Here is a 20,107-nt window from a genome sequence, read left to right as displayed (position 1 = left end):
CAGTGGGAATGGCCCAGCCAAGCTCCCTGTTGCCCTCCCCACTGTTCTCATTCCCTGTTTTCTCCCCCTCTGGCTGGGCCACCCCTCCTTGGTTCAAATGCTTGGGAGTGGAGCCTATAAATGACACGTGTCCCCACCCCTCACCTTCAACCATCACCCCCTCTCCAGCACTCACAGGTGTCCCATTACTTGGGGCAAGGGCAAAAACATAATTTGGGGTAATTTATCTCTGCTTATGTAAGGAATTCACGCTCCTTAACCCATGCTCCCTCTCCACATGGACTCAAATCCACCTCTCTCTGCTCTCATCTCATCTTCCTTCAGATTAAAGTGGCAGTGGCACATTTTCCCTCTCCAGCTGATTGTCCAGAGCCATTCTCCAGAGCCAAGGATAACAGGACACTACTCTCTAAAGGAGTATATATATATATATATATATATATATACACATATTTATATATATAAAGATCTTATTTCCTCCTCCCCCTTCCAAGAGTGCACCACACCAGCAAGGTGGTGCTACCCCTGCTGCTGACAGTGGGGTGGGACCACCTGTTTATTTGGGCCATTCCCACACGATATCCAGCAACTGGTCAGGATTCAGGTGTGGGAAAGACCCTCTGGAAAAGGATAAACACCGGGAGAGACCCTCAGCTTACCCAGAGGGGGTCCGTGGGGAGGGGGGCTGCCCTTTGGCTCTGCCCTTTTCCATGGGAGGGTAGCCAATGTTCAAGTAGTCTCTTTCTTTCCTTTTATTCCTCTGGAAGAGAAAAGCAAAGACAATAAAACCCCCACTTCAGGCAGGTGGAGGAAAAAAGCTTTTCCAAGACCCTTTGGGGATTGACTCGACCTCGGAGGTCTTTCCCAACCTCAACGACTTCAGATTTGAGTTCCAGGGAGAAGGGCGGATGGTGTTCTCCTCCAGCCAAGCCCAAGGGGGACATTCCCTCACCTCTTCTTCTTCAATAAACCCCCACTTCAGGCAGGTGGAGAAAAAAAGCTTTCCAAGGATCCCCTTTACAAGGCAGGGATCGATCACAGCTTGGCCTCGACCTCGGAGGTCTTTCCCAACCTCAGCGACTTCGGATTTGAGTTCCAGGGAGAAGGTGGGATGGTGTTTCTCCTCCAGCCAAGCCCAAAGGGGGACATTCCCTCACCTGTTCTTCTTCCAGCCTCTTCTGCTCGGCCTCGATGAACTGCTGCACTGCCATGTACACGAACTTGTACTGAGCCTCCGTCTGCACCATCCCCGAGCGCTGCCGCCGCACCATCTGGATCGTCTTGGGGATGTCGATGTCGCAGTCCAGGCCTGCTCCAGAGCCAGCAGAAGGATGGTTAGGGAAGGGAAATGAATTCCAGGAATGGTTTCCCTAAGGCAGTTCGAAAGCTCTCGGTCTCCGGCTGCGCGACGGCGCCGCAGAGCAGCAGGATCCTGAGGATGTTGTGGAGGGGTTCGGTGCGGGTCTGGGACTGAGGGAAGTGTTATCCCTGCCAGAGGGGAAAAATGGGATGGGGAGGGATGAGGAAGGGATGGGGAAGGGCTGAGGAAGGGCTGAGGAAGGGCTGAGGAAGGGCTGAGGAAGGGCTGAGGAAGGGCTGAGGAAGGGCTGAGGAAAGGGCTGAGGAAAGGGCTGAGGAAAGGGCTGAGGAAAGGATGAGAAAAGGATGAGAAAAGGATGAGAAAAGGATGAGAAAAGGATGAGAAAAGGATGAGAAAAGGATGAGAAAAGGATGAGAAAAGGATGAGAAAAGGATGAGAAAAGGATGAGAAAAGGATGAGAAAAGGATGAGAAAAGGATGAGAAAAGGATGAGAAAAGGATGAGAAAAGGATGAGAAAAGGATGAGAAAAGGATGAGAAAAGGATGAGAAAAGGATGAGAAAAGGATGAGGAAGGGCTGAGGAAGGGCTGAGGAAGGGCTGAGGAAGGGCTGAGGAAGGGCTGAGGAAGGGCTGAGGAAGGGCTGAGGAAGGGATGAGGAAAGGATGAGGAAAGGATGAGGAAAGGATGAGGAAAGGATGAGGAAAGGATGAGGAAAGGATGAGGAAAGGATGAGGAAAGGATGAGGAAAGGATGAGGAAAGGATGAGGAAAGGATGAGGAAAGGATGAGGAAAGGATGAGGAAAGGATGAGGAAAGGATGAGGAAGGGCTGAGAACCGCACTAGAATTTCAGGTGAGGGTGACAGCCCTTGGCCAGGGAACAATTTGGGGGTTTATTTGGAAATGCTGGCACTGATGCCAACCAGAGCCTCCCCTGGGCTGTGTTGCTGCCAAATCTCCCTTCCCAGAGGGAGTGCCCATGGGACACACACCTTGCCTGTGGATGATATCCACCAGAATATCGATCACTATGATGGTGCCTGTGCGTCCAATGCCAGCACTGGGGACAGAAAACAAAGTCAGTGCAGGAGAGAACATTCCAGAGTTATGGCCAGCTCCACATTCTATAGAGAGAATATAATATACTACATACATTATATATTTTATACATTTTTCTATATTTATATATTTTTATATATTTTATACATTTTTCTATATTTATATATTTTATATATTTTTCTATATTTATATATTTTTATATATTTTATATATTTTTCTATATTTATATATGTTATACAATCAATATATATTTGTATATTATATATATAGAATATTACATATTACATATGTTATATATTTTACATATAAATATATATTTTTCTATATTCCACATATTTTTCTGTAAATATATTTATATATGTTATACAGTCAATCTATATTTGTATATTATATTTATATAGAATATCATACATTACATATGTTATATATTCTATATATAAATATATTTATATATTTTTCTATATTCCACATATTTTTCTATAAATATATTTATATATGTTATACAGCCAGTATATATTTATATATTATATTTATATAGAATATCATACATTACATATGTTATATATTTTATATATAAATATATTTATATATTTTTATATATTCCACATATTTTTCTGTAAATATATTTATATATGTTATACAGTCAATCTATATTTGTATATTATATTTATATAGAATATTATACATTACATATATTATATATTCTATATATAAATATATTTATATTTTAGATATTATATATTTAATATAGATTTTATATCGTATATTTAATATAGATTTTATATCGTATATTTAATATAGCTTTTATAGTATATTTAATATAGATTTTATAGTATATTTAATATAGATTTTATAGTATATTTAATATAGATTTTATAGTATATTTAATATAGATTTTATATAGTATATTTATATAGAATATATATTTTAGATATTTTTATAGATAACATAATACATTATATATTTTATATATAATATACATTCTATATACTATGTAATATTTTATACATTTACACATTTAATAAATATTTTATATATTTTTAATATATTAAATTTACATACTTATAGATAATATATTTTACACATACCTATTTTAATATATTTTACGCATTAGATATATTTTAACATATTTTACACATACCTATTTTAATATATTTTACGCATTAGATATATTTTAACATATTTTACACATACCTATTTTAATATATTTTACGCATTAGATATATTTTAACATATTTTACACATACCTATTTTAATGTATTTTACGCATTAGATATATTTTAATATATTTTACACATACCTATTTTAATGTATTTTACGCATTAGATATATTTTAATATATTTTACACATACCTATTTTAATGTATTTTACGCATTAGATATATTTTAATATATTTTACACATACCTATTTTAATGTATTTTACGCATTAGATATATTTTAATATATTTTACACATACCTATTTTAATGTATTTTACGCATTAGATATATTTTCATATATTTTACACATACCTATTTTAATGTATTTTACGCATTAGATATATTTTAATATATTTTACACCTATCTATTTTAATATACTTTACACATTATATTTTAACATATTTTACGCATTATCTATATTTTATATACAATATATTGTTATGTATATAACATACATGAACTACATATCTATTTCTCTGTATTTTTAGACATTATATTTCCTGTGCTGACCCCGGGGCAGCCCCGTTGCCCCCCTCACCCCCGTACCTGCAGTGCACCACGATGGGCCCCGTGCCCGGAATGCTCCGCTGCGCCCGATTCACTTGGTCCAGAAAGCTGAGAACCCCTCCTGGCTCGTTGGGCACCCCGTGGTCGGGCCAGCTGAAGTACTGGTAGTGCCTCACCAGCCTGGGCCGCTCGTCCTGCAGGGGGGACACCACCACAACCTCCCGTGGGCACCTGGGGACCCTCCACCTTCCCCCTGCTTCCAGCAGAGCAGCCCCGTCCTAGTTAGAACAGCTGGGACCAGTTCATCACTGGGTGGGTGTAACCCAAAACTGGGTATTCTAGAGCCTTCCACGCCGTTGCCCAATATTCCCTGTTATCAATAGACCATTTACATCCTCTGCTCAGAGCAGCCCTGACTCCTCAGGCTATACTCTGGGTGTTAAGAGGATGCTCCTGTCCTCGTATCCATTGTGGAACTCCCCGCCCTGGGCATTCCTGCCTGAACTGGAGGATATATAATCTTGTGGTCTTGGGACTTTTTTAACCACTCATGGGATCCAAAGGAAGACTGAGACCACCGCTCAACCAGTCTGAGACCACCACTCAACCAGACTGAGACCACCACTCTCAACCAGTCTGAGACCACCACTCTCAACCAGTCTGAGACCACCACTCTCAACCAGTCTGAGACCACCACTCTCAACCAGTCTGAGACCACCACTCTCAACCAGACTGTGACCACCACTCTCAACCAGACTGTGACCACCACTCTCAACCAGACTGAGACCACCACTCTCAACCAGACTGAGACCACCACTCTCGACCAGACTGAGACCACCACTCTCGACCAGACTGAGACCACCACTCTCGACCAGACTGAGACCACCACTCTCGACCAGACTGAGACCACCACTCTCGACCAGACTGAGACCACCACTCTCGACCAGACTGAGACCACCACTCTCGACCAGACTGAGACCACCACTCTCGACCAGACTGAGACCACCACTCTCGACCAGACTGAGACCACCACTCTCGACCAGACTGAGACCACCACTCTCGACCAGACTGAGACCACCACTCTCAACCAGACTGAGACCACCACTCTCGACCAGACTGAGACCACCACTCTCGACCAGACTGAGACCACCACTCTCGACCAGACTGAGACCACCACTCTCAACCAGACTGAGACCACCACTCTCAACCAGACTGTGACCACCACTCTTGACCAGACTGCACCAGCACTCTCACCAACAGGTTTTCCCCTCTCCCTTTCCTTTGGACTCAGGGGGCCCAAAGAACACCACTCTGTTCACACCCCAGCGTGCTGGGTTATACATTTGGGTTTTGTGGGTTCAAACCCATTGTTTGTCTGTATAATTGTACTTACTGTATTATTTTATTAAATTGTTATTCTGACCTATAATCTCTCTTTTGAGTCGGGTTCATTTTCCCGGCCGGTTCTTACCTTTAAACCAGCACAAGCCCCGAAACCCATCCCAAACCGGCGGCACCCAAAGCAGTGGGAGCATTGAGCAAGAAAACCCAGCCAAGAGCAAACCCAGAGCTCCCTCCCGGAGGGTTCCAGCCCCGGTCCCATTCCCAGGGAGCTGCAGGACTCACCCTGTCCGGCCGCAGGATCTCCAGCTCCCGCAGCAAATAGCCCTGGGCCTCGCGCTCGCTCACGTGGCGCACGCAGATGCCCCCAAACTCCTTGGTGCTGCCCTTGTCGGGCCAGTAACGGAAGCATTTGTTCTGCAGGGACGGCAGAGAGGCTCCTTAGCCAAAATCTGGGGGGGTGGAGGGTGGGTCTGAGCCCCCCACCCCGGGTCAGGGGGTGATGCTGCATCTGCCGGGGGTGCAGCTCCAGTGGGGAGGTGTAAGGGGGAGCCTTTGTGCACACGGTGTTAACTTGGGATTGGAAAGGGCCATTCCCTATGGGATCCCTGGGGGAATCCTCTGGGGAGACCTTAGAGCAGCCTCCCAGTGTGTAAAGGGGGCTTACAAGAGAGCTGGAGACTTTTCACAAGGGCACGGAGTGACAGGATAAGGGGGAACAGCCTGAGGCTGAAGGAGGGCAGGGTTGGATGGGATATTGGGAAGAAATTCTTCCCTCTGAGGGTGGGGAGGCCCTGGCACAGGTTTCTCAGAAAAGCTGTGGCTGCCCCATCCCTGAAGTGTCCAAGGCCAGGTTGGAGCACACTGGGATAGCAGGTGTCCCTGCCCATGGCAGGGGTGGAACTGGATGATCTATAAGGTCCTTTCCAACCCAAACCATTCCATAATTCCACCATCTCCCTCCTCCAGCCCCAGCCTCAGCTAAGGCACTGCCTTACCAAACTTATGGTCTTGACACACAGCCCCTGAGCTGCTGGTCTGCTCATTGCCTAATTCCTGAGCCAAACCTCCATCCCAAGGGGCTCCACAGCCTGCCTGTCCCTCCCTGTCCTCCAGCCCACCCCCCTGTGCTGTGTGACTTTGCCAGGCTGTGAGCAGAGCTATCTTTATCTCCTCCTTGCAGCTTCCCCCTCATTCCTCAGCCAAGCTGCCTGTGCCAATCCTAATTAGCTCCTGTCTGCAGAAGGCAGTTCTGCATGGCTCTGCCTGGAATGTCACTGTATTCCCTGGCCCCTACCCCTTTGGTGAAACACATTCAGGTGGCACACAAATGGGTGCATAATTTCTTTTCCCCCTCACATAGCCTGGAACACCCCTCACTCCACCTTCAGCTTGCTGTGACACACATGATGATTTCTGTCTCCATCTCTGTCACCTGCAGTTCCCCAGAGCCTTGAAGCAAGTCCTGGGAGGGACACCCTGCTCAAATCTATGGGGCTGGGGATGTGCAGAGCGAGGTGTTATTTCTCCTCCATGAAGAGGAGCTAAAACAACATGACAAGACAGAGGAAAAACTAAATTAAATGAGAGCTGGACAGAGGCAGCTTAACTGAACACCACTAGGACTGGCAGCAGGAATCTTTCAGGCTTGGGGACAGTGCCAGGAGACCCTCCAAGTGCTCACCCGGCCCCGTTCCACCTCCTTGGTGGTCATGACAATGACGTGGGTGTTCTCCTGGTACACCATGGCCCAGAAGTCGTTCACAGTGGTCTGCAGGCAGCCCTGGGTGGCTATATAGACCTTGCAGTGCTCCGAGCTCCTTCCATCCTCAGGGATGCTCTGAGGAACAAAGAGAAAGGTGGGGGGGGGAGAAAAGCCAAGGATGCTGGAGTGAGGGACAGGGAATTGCTTTAGCAGCCAAGTCAGCACATCCAGCCACGCAGGATTCCTAAACCAGCTGATTTCCCTCAGGTTCTTCAGCCACTCTCATCAGCAGCTCCACCAGAGCTGTCAGAAAACGCTCTGCCAGCCCCCAGGGACCTTCCTCCTGCTGTGCAGCAGAGCCTTCCCAGCAGGAACTGCTGAAGTTTCAGGTGGATGTGGCTGGAATGAAGCCACTGATGGTTCCCCAAAGGATGGTGTGTAAGAGCCAGAGCAGCATTGCTGGAAAAGCAGCTTCCAGCAGCTCTTGGCTGAGAGATACAATTTCAGAGATAATGTTCAATAGCTGGAAGGCAGGGTCAGGCCCCTGGGACCCTCTGAACAGGTAAGGAAAGGAGGGGATGGAGATAAACTCTCAGAGAGGGGCAAAGAGGGCAGGGTAGAATGATGAGATCCCTTGGCATACAGCAGAAAAAAATCCAGTGTTTGGCCTGGATCCAGTGAAAGATATGGATCCTGAGAGGTTATTCCCTCTAAACTCACACAGAAGCAGAGCTGGGCTGAAGGGCAGCCCCTCGTGGGGCCTCCCCTTCCCCAAATACCTTGATGTAGTTGGCATTGATGTAGTCTGAGCCAGGCACACTCTCATCCACGTCCCTGAGGGCCACCCGGGTGGTGTCAACTGCAGGAGGAGAGTCCAGGATGAGCAGGAGTCACCCAGGCAGGAGCAAGGAGGGGGTTTGGGTGCACATCAGTGATACTCAGAGGTGGAGACCGACCCCAGACCAAGTTTTCCACTATTTCCTTTGGAGGCTCATAAAATCAGAGAATATCCCAAAGCTGGAAGGGATCATCCAGTCCAACCCCTGGCCTTGCCCAGGACACTCCAACAATCCCACCCTGTCCCTCAGAGCGTTGTCCAAACCCTCCTGGAGCTCTGGCAGCCTCGGGGCTGTGACCAAACCCTGGGGAGCCTGTTCAGTGCCCAAAAACCCTCTGGGGGAAGAACCTTTTCCTGAGATCCAACCTAACCCTGCCCTGGCACAGCTCCATATGACTCCTTTGGATTCAGAGGAGAGCAATTTGCCCGTTTTCCACACAAAATGGCAGAACCAGGTTAAAAAGGGGATGGAGACCACCACAACCTGGACAGTGACCACCTCCTTCCAACCCAGCTGTGATCAGAAAGCTCTGCAGGCTTCCCCAGCCCCAGAAAAGGCTGCAGGAACCGTGGTGGAAAACCCCAAACCCCTGCCCAGTGTCTCCTTACAGGGAAGGATGTTCTTGTAGCGATTCTTGGCCTTGTTCTCCGGTCGCTGTCCCTCCTTCCTGGGGTACAGGAGCTTGCACTCCTGCTGCTGCAGCATCTGTGGGGACACACCAAAAGAAAAGGCAGTGCTGGGCACACAAGGGGAGTCAGAGGCAAGGGAAAGGCTCTTTGGACTTCCTAATGCTGGGAAGAGCTGGCAGGAAGGGAAAAGCAGCCAAGAAGCAGCTTGATAGAGAGAGTTAATGAGGGGAGAAGGCACAAATCCCTGCAGGGAGCAACAGGGATAAGGAAACAGAAACTGCCTCGGACATGGGAAAAAGCAGCTTAAAAGAGGAGCAGGAATTAACTCAGTTGAACACAGAAAACAGGGAAAGGAGAAACAGGTCGTCACTGCTGGAAAACCACGATGCTCCCAGAAAAACGGGATTTTTTCACCCACAGGCATAAGCAGGACAGAGCAGGAGAGCATCCCATACCTCAAACTCTTCCCAGAATCCCTGCTTGGCCTTCTCACTGTGATCTGCCATCTTGTTGAGCTCCTTCACCCTGTTCTCGATGTTGGCTGCGTTGATGCGCGTGGCATTGAAGGGCTGGAAGGTGCAGACAGGACACAAATCACCCCCAGGAACAGGAAAAAAACCCCCAGTTCCCAAATCCCCGGGGTACTGGCAAGAGCTGGGACCATTCCTGGTGCCAGGGACCTCTGGCAAGTGTGAGCCTGGACGAGCAGGATGTTCCAGAGGGGAGCAGGAGTTCCCAAAGAGCAGGGGGCAGATCTGTGCTCTCCCCCAGGGGTTTGGGCAAGCCCACAGCCAACCAACACGTTGGTTTTACCTGCTTCAGGTGAACCACAGCTCCAGACTTCTCCACCATGGGGTTCTTCTTGTAGTGCTCCACCAGGTCTGTGAGCGTGTCGAACCTCTCTCCTCCCCCCACGTCGTACTTCCCATCCAGCTGCAAGGAGAGGACCCAAAATTCAGTGAGATTTGGGTGCACATCAGTGATACTCAGAGGTGGAGACCAACCCCAGACCAAGTTTTCCACTATTTCCTTTGGAGGCTCATAGAACCAGAGAATATCCCAAAGCTGGAAGGGGCCCCCAAGGATCATCCAGTCCAACCCCTGGCCTTACCCAGGACACTCCAACAATCCCACCCTGTCCCTCAGAGCGTTGTCTCAGCTCCCAGAGGGATCACACCCGCCCAGTGGGAGCAGGGACAGCCCCTCTCCCACCTGGTAGTGGATCATCACGTGGGTCACGTGTGGTTTTCGGTCCCCGCTCTCCATCTTGTCCTCGTTGGTCAGCACCGACAGGACGAAGTCTCCCGGTTTGCTCTGGCTCTCCCTCACCAGGAAACTTCCCGGCTTCCCCTTCTCCGTCAGCAGCTTCTCCGCCTCCTTGCCCGTGAGGTGCCCGTGGTACCACCTGAGGAGCAGCAAAGGTCACCCCAGAAAAGCTCCTCAAAGGCTGAGGGGGTGGTGCTCAGGGAAAACCCGTTCCCAGGCTCCCAATCCGGCCAGCGTGGCACAGACCCGGGTTTGTTTTGGGAACAGTCCCTGGTGACCCCCCCTTCCAGCAGCCTGCAGTGTCACATCAGCACCTTTCCCCAGGCTGGAGGTGCCAGGACGTGGCTGGGTCCCTCCAGACAGATGTGACATGGCAGTGCCACACGGGGTGTGACAGGGCCTGCCACTGAGGGACAGGCTCTGAGACACGACTCTCACTGTGCTTTCTTGAAGGTGGCTTTTTCTTTCGTTTTTAATAATTTAATAATTTAGTTTTTAAATCATTTTAATAATTTAATAATCCTTTAATTTTTTTTTTATTTGATTTCCCTTAATTTTTTTAATGTGGAAGAAGAGGAACTCTGGCAGTCAGACGGTGCCAGACACAAGCACAGGGCTCAAGGCCAGGTTGGACAAGGGCTTGGAGCAACCTGGGCTAGTGGAAGGTGTGGGAAGGGCGTGGAATGGGCTGGGATTTAAGGTCCCTCCCAACCCAAACCATTCTGGGATTCTGTGGACAACACTGACCAGGAGCAAGATGCTTTGCCACAATTTGGGAAGGGTTTTCTGAGGGTCTCCCTGGCTGCAATCACTGCTCAGCTCACTCACCTGGCTCAGGGCTGGCTGAGGGAGCACAGAATTGTCCTGCACGCTCACCTGGAGTGGCCAAACTGGGTCCCCAGTGGGTTTTTTCCCAATCCAGCCCCACCTGCAGCCACATCTCTGGCCAGTGGCAATTACAACGTGCAGAGGTTTGTGCTCAGCTCTTCCCAAACCTCACTGCACCAGCACAACTCGCCCCACCTCCCTGTCTGGGCACATCTTGCCCCTGTTTCTCCACCTGATCTCCCCGAATCCTTTCTCCTGCTCTGCTGACAACACTCCCACTGCAGTCCCAGGGGATGCAGCCCTGCCATGGTGCCCTGAGGTTAAACACACAATAATCTGGGAATTCCTTGTTGCTGCCTTCTCCAGCACGACCCTGGTAGCTCCATGCTCTGCCCAGCACCTCACCTGCCCTTCCCTGGGCAGCAGCACACCCCACCCACCCCCAGCAGCTCCCTGGGGCAGGAATGTCCCCAGCCCTCTGCTCCAGCCTTCCACAGGGACCAACAGCAGCTCCTTCCATCCCCACACTCCATCAGCAGCTCTGGGTAGATGCCACAGGTCCCCTTGAAGGCAGCCAAGCTGCCAGGAACCCAGAGAGGCTCCAAAGAACCTCCCAGCAATGGCATCACGTCAAGGTTGGCCCCAAGGATGAGGTTTATGGAAGGGCAGGGAGTGATGTTGGGCCTTGAAGTCCCAGCCCAGCATCCTGCAAGGGCAGTCAGGCCAAACCTGGCTGGGAATTCCCTTTGCTCCTTCCCTCAGGGTTGAGATCAGGCCCATGGGCTGCTCAAGGGCAGGATGACCCAGCTGAGCTGAAGAACCTCTGTGCCCTCTGCCAGCACTGCTGGTATCCAGCCCCAGGGCTTGGAAAACCACTGTGATGCACATCCTGCTGTATCCCAACACCACCCTCATTCCATCTGTTTGGAGGATTTGGACTCTTCTCCCTCCTTTCTCCTCGATGCCACCACCTGTGAGGTCTGGAGGGGTGTTTATGGCCCTTCCCTGCCAAGCCAGCCTGCCCTTGGCAGGAGAAGAGGGGAAAGCCCGGCTGAGGGAAGGGAGTTTCCACTTTTCCAGGCTTTCTGCTCACGTGGGAGCTGCTTTTCACACCACAGGGAGCAGAGAAACCTCCCTGGCAGCGAGGGAGCACATGAGCTGGAGGGACTTCCCAGGGCCTGGGCTCTCAGAGGACCCACAGAGGGCAGAGCTCTGCTGCATTTTGGGAACTGAAAGGAGCCCGTGCCAGCCTCCCCCTGCCCACCACGTGGCACTGGGGGAACTGAGGGGGAGGAAAAAGGAAAAAAGGGGTCACTGGAACATCATCGTGGCTGGGGCTTCATCACTGAACCACCAGGCAAATACAGTCATTAATGACTTATGCTGGATTAGTCTTTTTAATCTCAGTTTAGGTATTAACTTCTGGCTTCTTTAACTTTATTTAAGCCTCGTTTAATTTCAGTTTTCTTTGCTATCCTTTTCCCCACAAAGAGCTGCTGATCATGGTTTTAACTTCCCAACTGCCTTTAAGAATAAGTAACCCACAGACTGAAAAAGAAAAAGCTTTGGTGATTAAGAGTCACAAGCTGAAACAACACCTTGGTTTGAAAGGTGTTTGAAACGAATTCTCCTTACACGACATTGTTTTGCTTGCCCCAACATCCTCCCTGCAACACCCCCTCCTATTATCATTACAATAAAAAGTAAGAGTTGTTTCTGCTGTGACTTTTTGGGATTATTTGCAGGGGTGTTTGCATGTCTTTATAAAAAAAAAAATGGTTTGCAAACACTTCAAATTAAAGACAAGGAAAACCAGCTCTTTCAGGGAACTAATCTTCTGCCAGATAAAGTGGTATCAATATATCCCCCCAGATGAAGGGGAGGAAAAAAAAAGGTCATTAAATCAGGTGGAAACAGCCTGAAGGAGCCCAAGGGGAGTCATCCATCCCTGCAGGGCAATCCTTGCTGGGATGAACAGGGGTTACAGGCTGAGATGGGGTGGGGAAAACACTTTCTTTGGGGGATTTCTTGCCCAGGAGGACAAGTCACTTGTAGGTGGTTTTGTTTCCTGTAGAAATAAAAACGTGGGACTGCTGGGATAGACCTGCAGGGCTCTTTGTGGATGGATTCACCCTGCTCACATTGGATGGGGCTCTGAGATGTCCCTGCCCCTAAATGCCATTTAAGTGTCCCTTCCAACCCAAACTCTTCCAGGATTCTACGTTGCCTAAAAGCTGGAGAAAGGTTTTTAGCACGAGTTGACACCGAGCAAAGAGCAGCCCCTGGACCCTGCCTGTGCCACCTGCCAGCTTCTGGCTGTAGAATCCCAGAGTCACTGAGGTTGGAAAAGACCTCTCAGACCATCAGATGGAACCTTTGACCCCTCACCACCTCGTCAGTCAGATCGTGGTGCTAAAGAAGTGCCCCATCTGCGAATGTCTGTGTGAATGGCTGCGTCCTAGAGACAGGCAGCTTTTGGGTCACCAAAGTTTCATCACACCAAACACCCCCTTGTTTCAGGTTCCTTCCCAAACCCAGATCTCCAGGCTGAGCCACCTGGGAATTAAAAACCACCCCCAGCCCGGGGCAGGGCAGTGGGAGAGCCTGGTTTACCTCTCCGAGGTGGGGTCCTGGCAGTTCAGAGGGTACTTGAGCTCGATGACGTTGCTGTTCTTCTCCCTGAGCAGCCCCTGCTGCTCTGTGTAGTACTGCACCAGCTCTGCCAGGGTGGCAAACTTCTCCCCCCCATACAGGTCATAGTAATCCCCCGTGTTCTGGATCTTGATGTGGGTCACCTCGTCATTCCTCCTGAGGGAGAAGGGCAAAAAAACATCATCAGTGTGAGGGAATGGAAACCCAACTCCAGCCTGCAGGGCCCAGCTGCCTCCTGAGCACCAACCCACCCCTGGGAGCTGTGCCACCAGCTCTCCCTGCACTCAGGTGCCACCCTGCTACCCCCAGGAAAGGGATGGATGCTCCTTGGATGAGGTTCCTCAGCCAAGAACTGGCTCTGTGCCTCACCAGCTGTCACCCAGAAAGCCTCACATGGAGGCTTTAGGCTCTCCTTAAAGCAGCCCTGACTTGCTAAAAAATACTTTATCAACGAGAACCAGAAGCTCCAGTTTGCCCTTGGATGCTTTGTCTGGTGTTGAGGTGATTTCCAGTTTGTGCCAAGCCAGTGACAACAACCAAGTGTGAACAGGCAGAGACAGCATCCATGTATTCCCATCATCCCACATTAACAGCAGAATAAAACCAGGAAAAAGCTGACAATCGGGCCTGAGGTGGGAAAAGCTGCATCTGGAGCCTGGACAGTCACACTGTACCTCGAGAGCAAGGTCCTGGAGACACAACCCAACCATCTGTAGCAGGGGAAGCTGCAGGGTGGCACTGCTGGGTGTTCACAGAGACATGGATAACTCTCCCTGACACGTCTGCCCCAGCTGCCACCCCAAACCCAGCTGTTCTGCGGGCACAGACTTCAAAGTTTGGCAATATTTGCATGAGCAGAACTCACTGGATGGGAGAGAGAACTGGATGTGAGATTCCCAGCCCAGCCAGCACTGTGACAATGCCTCTTCTCCAAGAGGGGCTGGCACACGAAGTGCTCCTGCCATTCATGGCAGCAGCTGGACCTGAAGAGCCCTTGTGCAGCCCAGAAAAATACAGCACACACTGTTTTTTCCCTGAGGCTCAAAACCCTCCCTTCCTTCCACAGCTCCAGCCCCAGCCCAGCCCACAAAGGCTCAGTTCACAGCCCCAGCCCCGAGGCCTGTGAGCCCTTCAGGGATGAAAAGCAGAGAGATAACCAAGGTCATTCATCCCCCAAGCCCTCAAGGTCACTATAAACACAAAGGACAATGATCAGTGCCCGTTTCCTTCCCATTTCAAGGTCTGCAGCTCCAAGCTGGGCAGCAAAACTGGGCTGTGCAGCAGCAGCGTCCCATGAACTGTGCCCTGGACTCTCTGTGGTGAAATAAAGCACAAAAGAGGTGCCCAAAAATCCCTGTGCTGGAGGGCATGGCCACATCTGGCTAAGCCACACCAAGCTGGACAGGGAGGCAGCACTGATTAACAGCAGAGCCCCACTTTTTGGCAGCTTCAGTGAGAGCTGCCTCCATTCCAAGCTAAGCTTCTTTACACCACCAGCACAACTCCTCAGCCAGATATCCACGAGGGTTTCTTGATCCAAAATATTCCCACTTGTGAATCTGAGCCCACACTGCAGTGACCACCAGGCTGCTTTTGTTAAAGCAGAACACAGTCAGCAACAACAGGACTCACAAAAAACCCAAGCAGACCCTTTTTTTTTTTTTTTGGCACTAGAGGTAAAAGAACCACTTTAAATATCAGAAATAACTGCACCAATTGCATCCTGGTCTTCCTGATGCCTCCAAGCTCCCCACATTATTCCAGCCTCTGCTATCCAGGCAGGGCCAGTTGCTCTGTGGGAAGCTTTGCAGAATTCCTGCTGTTCCTTCCCTGCCTGTCCTGGGGGGACACGTGGCTGGACACAAACAGCAGCACGTGGGCACTCGGGGGGGGTGTGTGGTCTGCTCAGCCCAAACTTTCCTACCAGCCCACATCCTCTCCCCAAGGAAAAGGAGCTGCATTTCCCCTCCCTGCCTTTCAAAATCCCTGGAAGAAGCTGAAGGAGGGGGGTTGGGTTTAAAAGAAGGAGGAAGAGGGTTTGATTGTTTTCCTAAAGGTACTTTCTCCCACTGACACCTCTATTTCAGGCACTATTTGTATTGTTTCCTCTGAAAACCTTTTGTTTCTCAGAAAGGAAGAAATATATATAAATATATATATATATATACAGACCTGTCCAGTTCAGAGATTAAAAAAAAAAAAAAAGAAAAGAGCTCTGTCAGGATATAATTCTAGATGAGAATAATACATTGGGCAGATTTTCTACTGAACCACAACCTGGCCATGGGTTCTGGGGAGATCATTCCATCCCCTGCTCCTCTGCTTTTCATTTCCATCCCTTCACTGCAGGGCACCTCTCGAGCATTAAGGGCATTAATTGGCTCAATTTATGGCCAAAACAACATCGTTATTAAACATTTACTGCAGCCCTGAGGTCTCCCTGTGGTAGGAAGTGGTCCAACCCCCCCTGACAATCTAACTCTCCCCTCCTCCCCTTCTTCCTGCACACAGAGAAAGCAGAAAGGGGTAAAGAAATAACAGCGATAATGGGATTGTTCTGGGGCTGCACGGGGATGCCACGTTCCATGCCCTCAGCTGGCAGAGCCCAGCAGCAGAAACACACTTTCCAAAGCCTGTGGGGGGACAAAGGGAGCAAAACTGTGCCAAGCCCTGGCCTGAGCCCCTCATTGAGGGCAGCAGGGCAGGATGCAGGGGTGGGAAGCAGCTCAGCCACACTGCTGTTCTGGGGTGATCCCACTGCTCACTGGGGGTCTTTCCCCATCAGGACCCCGTTGCACAGCACAACCTGCACTGCCCTGGCTGGGCAGGGGCTGGCAGAGCTTCCCTTCACCACCACACACCCCCCTGAGTCAGGGAATGAAGTGGGAAGGGGTTCTGAGCTCACGGGGGCATCACCCTCCCCCCCTCACACACACGGATTTCCTCAGCAGGAGTTTATTTTCCAGTCTAATTAGAAGCACTTCCTGCCTCTCTCATTAACTCACAGCCACTGCTGATGGGGAGATTACTGGGGAGCCAGTGAGGTCACACTCCCCACCCAGCCAACGTGCAGGAAAACCTGGAATTCTTCCCTGGAATTCTTCCCTTTCCACCGTGAGAGGCTGTGGGCAGTCAGAGCCCAGGGAGAGGCAAAGGGGTTGGACTTCTGGGATGGGTCCCCCAGCATTCAAGGGAGCACTGAAAACATCAGGCAGCTGCAAACCCTCTTGCCAAGCTGAGAAAGGACAGCCCTGGGCAGAGAGGGCGAGAGGAGGGCAGGGTCAAGGGACAGCTGGAAAAGGGAGGAGAAATTTCAGGCACTATTTCAAAGGTATCTATATTGTTTCCTTTGAAAACCTTTCATTTCTCAGACAGGAAGAAATATATATATATAAAGAGGGAGAGAGAGGGAGAGAGAGGGAGGGAGAGGGAGGGAGAGGGAGGGAGAGGGAGGGAGAGGGAGGGAGAGGGAGGGAGAGGGAGGGAGAGGGAGGGAGAGGGAGGGAGAGGGAGGGAGAGGGAGGGAGAGGGAGGGAGAGGGAGGGAGAGGGAGGGAGAGGGAGGGAGAGGGAGGGAGAGGGAGGGAGAGGGAGGGAGAGGGAGGGAGAGGGAGGGAGAGGGAGGAGAGGGAGGGAGAGGGAGGGAGAGGGAGGGAGAGGGAGGGAGAGGGAGAGAGAGGGAGGGAGAGGGAGAGAGAGGGAGGGAGAGGGAGAGAGAGGGAGGGAGAGGGAGAGAGAGGGAGAGAGAGGGAGAGAGAGGGAGAGAGAGACCTGTCCAGAGATAAAAAAAAAAAAGGAAAGAGCTCTGTCAGGATATAATTCTAGATGAGAATAATAACACATTGTTCCATCTTTGTCACAGGGAAAGGGGGAAGATAACTGCCCCAAGAGGGGTTTGATCCAAGTGGTTAGGGCAGCAAGGAGAGGGGGAAAAGCCTCAGCAGAGCCACTTGGCTGCTCTGATCAAGCAGCAGGAGGAGAGACCAGGGCCCAACCACACTCCTGGGAGATGAGCCATCAAGGTGGAAAAGCTCTGCCCAGCCTGTCCTTTGCACAGAGTTTCTCCAAACAAGGGGGTCAAGGGATTTATAAACTCTCTGGAGCCTCCTAAACAAAACAAGGGTTCTTTGAACTAAACAGAAGCCGCCACAAGAGAGAGAGAGGCCCGTGTTCCAAAACTGTGTGCAAGTGCCTGGGGAAACCTCTGCTGAGCCAATTCCCTGCAAGGCACCAGCTGGATGGTGCCCATGGAAAGCTCAAGCCTTGAACCCACTGCTTTTCTCTCAGGGACTCACTGGGGGATGTTACTCTTTAGCTTTTCCCTTCCGGAGAGTTCCTCCTGGTGGTTCTGCTCCACTGCATCCCTTAGGATGTCCCTCAGGGCTTCCACTCACAAAGCCCACTGACAGAACTCTCCTCCTGCCACTGCCTTGGTCCCAAAGAAAACAGGAGCATGTTGGAGGTGATCTTAAAAGGATTTAAGCTGTGGAGAGGCTGGGCAGCAGCTCACCCTCCTCTGAGGGTGATCCTGGGATCCCTCACAGACACAGAAAACGAGTCTCTCCCAAAGGCAGCTGCATTTGGGTCCTTTGGAATCAGAGTGAGAGGGTTCACCCCTGCTGGGACTGAACATACTCTTCCCTCCTCTGGCAGCCACATGGAAACACGTGCCAGGAGCCCAGCCCTGGCAGGACAGGGGCATGTGCAGCCCCCAGGGATGAACAAACCGGAGTGTGGCTCCTGGCACGGCCTCTGCAGCGACAGGGAGAGTTCAGGGAGCCTTTGACTTCCCAGAGAGGTGGCCTGGAGAGCCCCATCCAGCCCCTTGCTCCTCTTACCTGACAGAGAGAGTGAAGTCCCCGGGGTTGCTCTTGCTGGGGCGAGCCAGGAAGCTGCCATGGACACCCCTGGTCAGGAGGAGCTTCTCGGCCTCAATCCCACTGATGTTGGGATGAAACCACCTGTGAAGGGCAGAAGGGACACGTGAGAGGGTGATTCACCCTTTTTCCACCTGCAGGCACAGTCTGGTCCTGTCCATCTCCTCACCCTCCTGCCACGGCAGAAGAGGGAAATACAGACAGTTTCCCCCGAGGGGGGAAAATGTTTCATCATTTTCTGTGCTACTTTAATGTAATCTTTGTATTTGAAGCGTCATCAAACCACCTCCTGATCTAATTTCTGCGCTATCAGTCTCCATCAAGTTCCCTTGATCACAAGAACTGGTGTTTCCCCAGGCTTTAATGAGTGCTAAATACGCCCATTACACCAATGATTCCCCACGTGGCACCGGTTTTACGGCTCCTTTTTTTTTTTTTTTTCCCCCAGAAGCTGCTGAAAATCCACTTTTCTAAATGCCAGGCTCTTTTGAGTAATCTCACACGTCCCACACAGAGCACCCCAAAACGAGAGGCACTCGATTCTGAAAGTATTGCTCAGCTTTAGGTCACGCTCCAGCAGACACTGATGGAATATTCCACATGAGCAAAGAGGAGATGAGCCACAATTAACGCTGGATGGTAACAAGGGGGGTTTATTCAGAGTATTTTTGGGGCAGCACCAGCTGCAAGAGGACTGGCTGCACAGTCAAACCCCCCTTCAGAGGAAAGGACAACGTTATAGGAGTCCCTGGAGGTTGGACAGGTCTGAACTAAACAACTGAAAACCTGCAAGGTTTAGTGTTCCAAGCGAGTGAAATGTGGGTTTTCAGGAGGAGGATGTCTGGAAGCATTCAGGAAGCTGGTTTCTGGGATACAGCTGCCCCTGGGTCGGATTTAGCCAACACACCGTCCCCCCCCCTCCCCAAAGGGTTTGCAAGTTTATCTCAGTGGGGGCAGAGAAATGCCTGTGCTAGGAAATACAGCCAAACCCACCCTACAAACAGAGTGTGTGTTTGTCTCCGAGGTACACACAGAGAAAAGGTCAAGAAATGTCACCATCTCCTCCACAGTTTGGGATTTCCTCCCCGCCACCACAAGCCAAACAGTTTTGACTGCAGATCCTTGGATTTCTGCAGGAGGAGAGGTGTGTTAGGGAAGGGCCCTGGAAACAGATGGTAAACAGGAATCCCAGCGTTTCCAAGCCTGTATTCCTGACATCCCACGAGTGCCACCCTTTCATAAACCCGCTGTCTGCGGGGCCAGCACTTAACTGGGCCCCAGAGCTGCTCCTGGGAGGGGAAGGAATGTTCTAATGGGGCTTAATGGAGCTCAGGGACACCCCAAGGCTGCCAGAGGCCACACACAGCATTCCCACTGAATGCTAATGGCAGCAAAAGCAGCATGGTGGGGAAAAACTGAGGAAATATCTCTGGTAATGAGAGTGGGATGAGAGCTCTTGCAGATATGGACACACCAGCTCTGGGAACGTCCCAGTCTGTGTGACAGTGTCCAAACCCCTTCAAAGGCTGCCCAAAAACCCCCCCCATGGGAACCCAGGTTGTCCTGGGATGCTCAGCTGGAGCCAGACCTGTGGGATGCTGAGAACAGACACCTCTGTTGGTGCCAGAAGAGGGCAGAGGTGCTGGGGCTGTGAGTATTCCAGCAGCCAAGGCACTGGGATGCCACAAGGAACAGCCAACAAGGGACAAAAGGACCCGATGTCCAACCTCCCTCCTACCTGGGAGGACCACAACCCTCTTCCCTTCCCACTGTTGGCCACAGCCACAAAAATCGATTCACAAGTCCCTTTTCAGCCTCTTTTTCGCAGCTTTCAAACACTCCAAGAAGGAAAGCAACTTAAAGAGGATCCAAACTAGATCCCCA

The 20,107-nt window shown here is 50.4% G+C and overlaps 1 protein-coding gene across 1 annotated transcript in view; it reads right to left on the bottom strand.

Annotated features, from left to right (window-relative positions):
* Window positions 1-20,107, bottom strand: part of LOC116797442 (tyrosine-protein phosphatase non-receptor type 11-like) — a 42,327-nt gene that overhangs the window by 2,585 nt on the left and 19,635 nt on the right. Inside the window, exons 2-14 of the mRNA XM_032708984.1 lie at window positions 18,185-18,307; window positions 13,309-13,503; window positions 9,814-10,006; window positions 9,415-9,534; window positions 9,057-9,170; window positions 8,581-8,677; window positions 7,913-7,992; window positions 7,113-7,268; window positions 5,714-5,845; window positions 4,127-4,281; window positions 2,313-2,380; window positions 1,158-1,309; window positions 660-760 (exon numbers count right to left, since the gene is read on the bottom strand). Coding sequence (XP_032564875.1) covers window positions 660-760; window positions 1,158-1,309; window positions 2,313-2,380; window positions 4,127-4,281; window positions 5,714-5,845; window positions 7,113-7,268; window positions 7,913-7,992; window positions 8,581-8,677; window positions 9,057-9,170; window positions 9,415-9,534; window positions 9,814-10,006; window positions 13,309-13,503; window positions 18,185-18,307 — 1,686 coding nt within the window. The remainder of the gene's footprint in view (window positions 1-659; window positions 761-1,157; window positions 1,310-2,312; window positions 2,381-4,126; window positions 4,282-5,713; window positions 5,846-7,112; window positions 7,269-7,912; window positions 7,993-8,580; window positions 8,678-9,056; window positions 9,171-9,414; window positions 9,535-9,813; window positions 10,007-13,308; window positions 13,504-18,184; window positions 18,308-20,107) is intronic.

This window comes from Chiroxiphia lanceolata, chromosome 22 (assembly GCF_009829145.1).
Source record: "Chiroxiphia lanceolata isolate bChiLan1 chromosome 22, bChiLan1.pri, whole genome shotgun sequence".
NCBI lineage: Eukaryota > Metazoa > Chordata > Aves > Passeriformes > Pipridae > Chiroxiphia > Chiroxiphia lanceolata.
The sequence above is the reverse complement of the archived record's forward strand: the minus strand, read 5'-3'. Positions and strand labels throughout refer to the sequence as shown.